General features: G+C 40.7%; 1 protein-coding gene across 1 annotated transcript in view; it reads right to left on the bottom strand.

Annotated features, from left to right (window-relative positions):
* Positions 1-834: 834 nt before the first annotated feature.
* gabrb1 (gamma-aminobutyric acid type A receptor subunit beta1) overlaps positions 835-5,000 on the bottom strand; it is a 55,937-nt gene continuing 51,771 nt past the window's right edge. Inside the window, exons 8-9 of the mRNA XM_014210609.3 lie at positions 4,416-4,669; positions 835-4,235 (exon numbers count right to left, since the gene is read on the bottom strand). Coding sequence (XP_014066084.1) covers positions 3,861-4,235; positions 4,416-4,669 — 629 coding nt within the window. The 3' untranslated portion in view covers positions 835-3,860. The remainder of the gene's footprint in view (positions 4,236-4,415; positions 4,670-5,000) is intronic.

Here is a 5,000-nt window from a genome sequence, read left to right as displayed (position 1 = left end):
GTCACATGGTTTCGGACACACACACACACACACACACACACACACACACACACACACACACACACACACACTGCCCACTTTGTGGAATAAAGGCAATTAAATCCCAAACTGTTAAACTCTGAGTAACTGAGGATCGTTATCACATGGTGATGTTTGTGTCGTAGCTGTGGCCCTACAGTAGATTAGATGACAGCCTGTCTGATTTTTAATGAGTGGCCCTACAGTGCATGGCCCTACTAACTCGTCTGTCATTACTCCGTCTTTGTATGATTCCGCAGGAAGTTTTTGTGATATTTTGCTGCAGCAATTCTGCAATTTAGCATGGCAATATGTGGTGATTTTGTCCAATTTGTCACCAAAATGTGCTGACAAGGGAAAAGGTTTGTTGACGTGTCGCTTCATTTAACCATATTATGCGGTGATTGGTTGAAAGTGTGAGCCTTCTTTTTTGTACTGAGTTCATGCAATAATACTGCGATGATTTGACTGTTTTATGCAGAAATAGTTCGGTGAGTCGTGAAATTTGCAAGCCCTCGCATAATATGCAGGGAATTGTTGATTTTGCAAAGAAAATTGTCATCGCGGAATCCTGGAGGGACTGATTCCTCTTTGCTCAGTAGCTTGAGTTTTATCTTAGATCACTTGAGGGTAATAAAAATGGACTTCTAAATATGCCAGTACAGAATGGGTGTATACCAGTGGAAGTTCAAGTTACGTCTCCCAGGCTTCAAGTTTTAGCACTGAATTGAAGATACAGTTTAGCAGACAGCACTATATCGCAGACAAACTAAGCCACTTTTGCAGTTAGTATTGTTAAATGAGAGTGAAGCTCAGTCTTTTATTGGGTTGGTGAGATGTCAGTTATTTTATTTGAATTCTATTTTGATCAAAGTCCTTACAATGTCAAACAAAGGATTTGTACGAAGATGTTCTCTCACACGCAGACACAAACATACTTGCACAAACATTCCCAGTCGCAAATGCTTGCTTGTACACGTTACCAAGCAGAAAAACACATGCTTGCAGTACAAACACCCTAGCACACTCAAACACACACACACACACACTCAGAAACACACACTCTCCTTTACACATGAGAGCACATATAGAGCATCAGAATTATTTTTACAGTAATTTTACACAATAGAATTCAGTACATTTCCTTATCCCTTGGAAGCTTGAGGGAAGCCAGTTGTTAAGGCTTCCATTTTGCTATGGCCGTCCAAAGAAAACACATCCCATCTGTTAAGCGAGTCTTTGCTGAGTGGAAAGCCAATATTTTCTTTCACCAGTCCATAGAATTCCATTCCACCTGAAAACAACGACAGTAACAGCAACAGAACCAAACTTGCAGGACATTTTCTGCATTGAATTTACAGATTGTCATCATAAATGCTGGAATGTCTGACCACTATCTACTTTGAATACGTATTTAGAGCATCATAAAAGTCAGTCAGTGTAGTTGACTACAGTTTCATTTCTTCATCTTCTCTAAAAAAAGTACAAGTTCTTTCTTTTAAATTCTACACACTAGTTATAAGTTAAGTTAAACCCTGTGAAAATATTGAGATTCTTGTTAAAGGCACAATATTTAGCCATGAGGAGAGAGCACACTGCTACTTATTGTGTCCTGTAGAAGCCTATCTGGTTTAGCTTTTTTTGGTAAGCCCTGATAACACATGCAGTTCACATGTCTACTTGGAATCCACCCGCTATTATAATAATAAAGTAGTTACATCAAAATAGTCACTGGCCATCGTGATAGCTAAGCAAAGCAATAGTCATGAGCAAAAGCATTTTGGCCATGGAAAAGTACCCTGCTTTATTATAGAGGGAAAGAAACACTACCGTTGTTTATTCAGAAAAATGAAGATATTTTAGTTTCAAATGTGAGAAATTGTCATCATCTGAGAGCCGTAGACATGGACTGGCCAGATCTGAATGTAACATGGCCTGCCAAACAGAGAGAACTGCAGGATATTATCATTGTGAAAATAAAAGTTAGGATTGCTTAGAATGCTGCCGAGGCCAGTTTAGCTTTTTTCCCCCATCATCCAAATTGTAAGGTTCCAAAGGATGTAATAGAGTACAACCTAATCTAATTTAATTTACAGCCACATAGCATACTTTGTAAGCTTACTACATGCATCTATTGTGACACTAATTGCTGCCCTTTAATGCTACCAAATTACACCGTTACAAGGCTATAAGTACTTATCTTATTTGTTTTGTTGAACTGATATAGTACCCATTCTGGCACAGCTTTTTCTACAACAGCAATGAAACCAGCAATGAATCAAGTGGGAATTACAGGGAATTGTTCAGGTTCATACAATTGATCACCAGGCTTGAGTATAATTACAGGGGAGTGAACAAATTCATTGGAATCCAAATCAAAAAGAACCTCAGCGCACCACTCCTGTTCTTTTTATGCACCAAAGCAATGAGGCCAATGGATTTCCATGGCAAATCTTATAGCTGGAGAATATCCCGTTTTATGCTATGCCAGTTTTTCTGATGCTGGAACAGTTTTCACAGAGGCCAAGGTGTTTATGAGTGGAGATAATTTAGTATAATGTTAATGTTAGTATATCTACTTGTGTTTGCCATTTAACATAGAACTTTTTGAATAGCCGAGCTGCACTATAGGTTACTATGTGCAAATACGCTGTACAGTACTGTGTATTTGAACAGAGATTTTGTGTTGGCTGCACTTGGCTCAACCATCTACAGCATGTATTATCAGGGCTTGCGCATTTTGATGTGGTTTCGAAAGCATGGTGACATCATAAGTCATTCTTTACCTGATTTCTTTTAAAGAAAATTACATTTTACATGCTCACAGACGCTGTGAGAATAGATACAAATTTGAACAAATTTAGATTTTTAAGATTAGTTGATTTCCAATTCACTTCTGTCCTGTACTTACCCTAAATGCAATGATTGTTCAAAAGCATACAGTAGAATGATTTATAATACAGGCAGGCTCAACTATGGAGCCTTTGCTAAGGTTTCATACAAAGGAAAGAAAACGGGCTTTGTTTTACAGTGCAAAAAGCCAGTAAGCACACATGCATCTAGCATTAACCAACAAAATCATGTCACACATTAAGAACATGCAAGGTAGCATGTTCTTCAACTCACTGAATACCGCCTTAGTCATAAGGTGTGGACTCAACACAATGAGAACTGCCTTAATCATGGGAGGATGAACTTATTCATAGTTAAAACAAATGAGAACTACCTTTTCACAGAGCTGGAGTTCAACCAAACAAGGACTTCCTAAACCACAAGATGAAGTTTAACTAAGCAAGGATTTGCTTCAATAACAAGATAGGGTTTAACTAAGATAAAAATGTATTTGTTATTACCCACAGTTTTTGCAATGTTTTTTTTTTCTCTTTAGAAGCAAATAAAAGTTGTGTTACGGTCCACATGCAGAGGCTGAGAGGAAATAAGGTGAGAACAGGATTTCCTAATAAATAAAATGCAGTTGCAGCCTAAGAGTAACAATGAAGTCACCAAAGTCCATTTTTGGCACAAAGTTCAGACTTACAAATGCAGGTGAACACCTTCACCGCCTCTTAATTCTGTACTAATTTTCACTATTTCTATTTTGTACGGATAAATACAGCAAAAAGGTGAGAGAATTTATTAAATTATACTTCTCTTTTTTTATATATATATATATTTATATCATATAATAAATTGTATTTACATTGAAAAGACACCCGCTGCGCCTCGCATTCCTCAAACAGAAGTCATACAAACGGGGCTGAATTTAACTCCCCTCTCTTTTACCCTTGCTGTACAAGAACCTAGCTAGCTAAACAAACCTCTAGCGGGAATAGCCACGCACCCTAGTGGACGTAGTACAGCCAGTAGACCAGGTTGAAGAAGGTGAAGGCGATGGGGAAGATGACGCGGGACCACTTGTCTATGGCGTTGACGTCCGTCAGGTCTGGGATCTTGACTTTGAGCTGCGACGCCCTCCTCCTCAAACGACTCTTCTTGTGGCCGACAGGCCGGTCGAGGGCCGGTCGACCGTACAGGTCTCGGCTGGCCATGGGCTTACGGTACTGTATGCTGGCGCTGTCGTAGGAGAACATGGTGGCCCGCGGGTCGTTGAGAGCCCCTATCATCTCGGCCCCGGTCATCCCGGCCATGCCACCCATCCCGCCCATCTCGTTACGGATCTCCAGATTGGTCAGGAGGATGTTGCCGTGGGCGTCCACCTGGGGAGGGAGATGGGAACAGGAAATGAGGTCACAATATATTACAGAACACAACAGACCATGAGCTTTGATCATTTGAAGTTTGGAAAACATTTAAGCTCATAATGCCAACTCGTCTTTTTTGTTGATTTTCATATGCCAGAGACTTTGAATACGAAACGCGAGACCCCCCACTCCTACCTGCACTTTGTTACTCTCCAATCGGCTCTTATTTTCATTGTTGGTTTGAGCTGCTTTCTCTGCCACCTTTTTCTGCAAGTGAGGCCCCCGTCCGAAGAAGATGTAGTTAACGAACGCGTACTCCAGCAGGGCCAGGAAGACGAACACGAAGCAGCCCATCAGGTAGATGTCTATAGCCTTGACATAGGGGATTTTGGGTAAAGTCTCTCTCAAGTGGGTGTTGATGGTGGTCATGGTCAGCACAGTAGTTATGCCTGGGGGAGGAAGGGAAAGGAAGGAAAGGCTCAGGGTCATGGTTAGTTTAGGGTTTAGATGAGGGATCTTAAGCTCCTATACAGGGTGCGTAGGCTTTTGTCTTTCAAGACACGTGCCCTAAGAAATGGGAGACTTCTGGGTATCATAGAAACACGGATGTGGAAAAGCCCTCTACATGACTTGATGATCTCGATAATTCAATCCAGTCCAAAGCTGCATTCTAAATGCATGGACTTCTGTATGGGGTACAAGGTCAGAATGCTAATATACCAGTCATATTATTGTTGATGTATTAAACCAAGGTGTGGGAACAAGGGGAAGGGAGTGCAT

The sequence above is a fragment of the Salmo salar genome, chromosome 09 (assembly GCF_965601325.2).
Source record: "Salmo salar chromosome 09, fSalSal1, whole genome shotgun sequence".
Lineage (NCBI taxonomy): Eukaryota > Metazoa > Chordata > Actinopteri > Salmoniformes > Salmonidae > Salmo > Salmo salar.
Note: the sequence above shows the minus strand (reverse complement) of the source record. Positions and strands in the feature narration are given on the sequence as shown.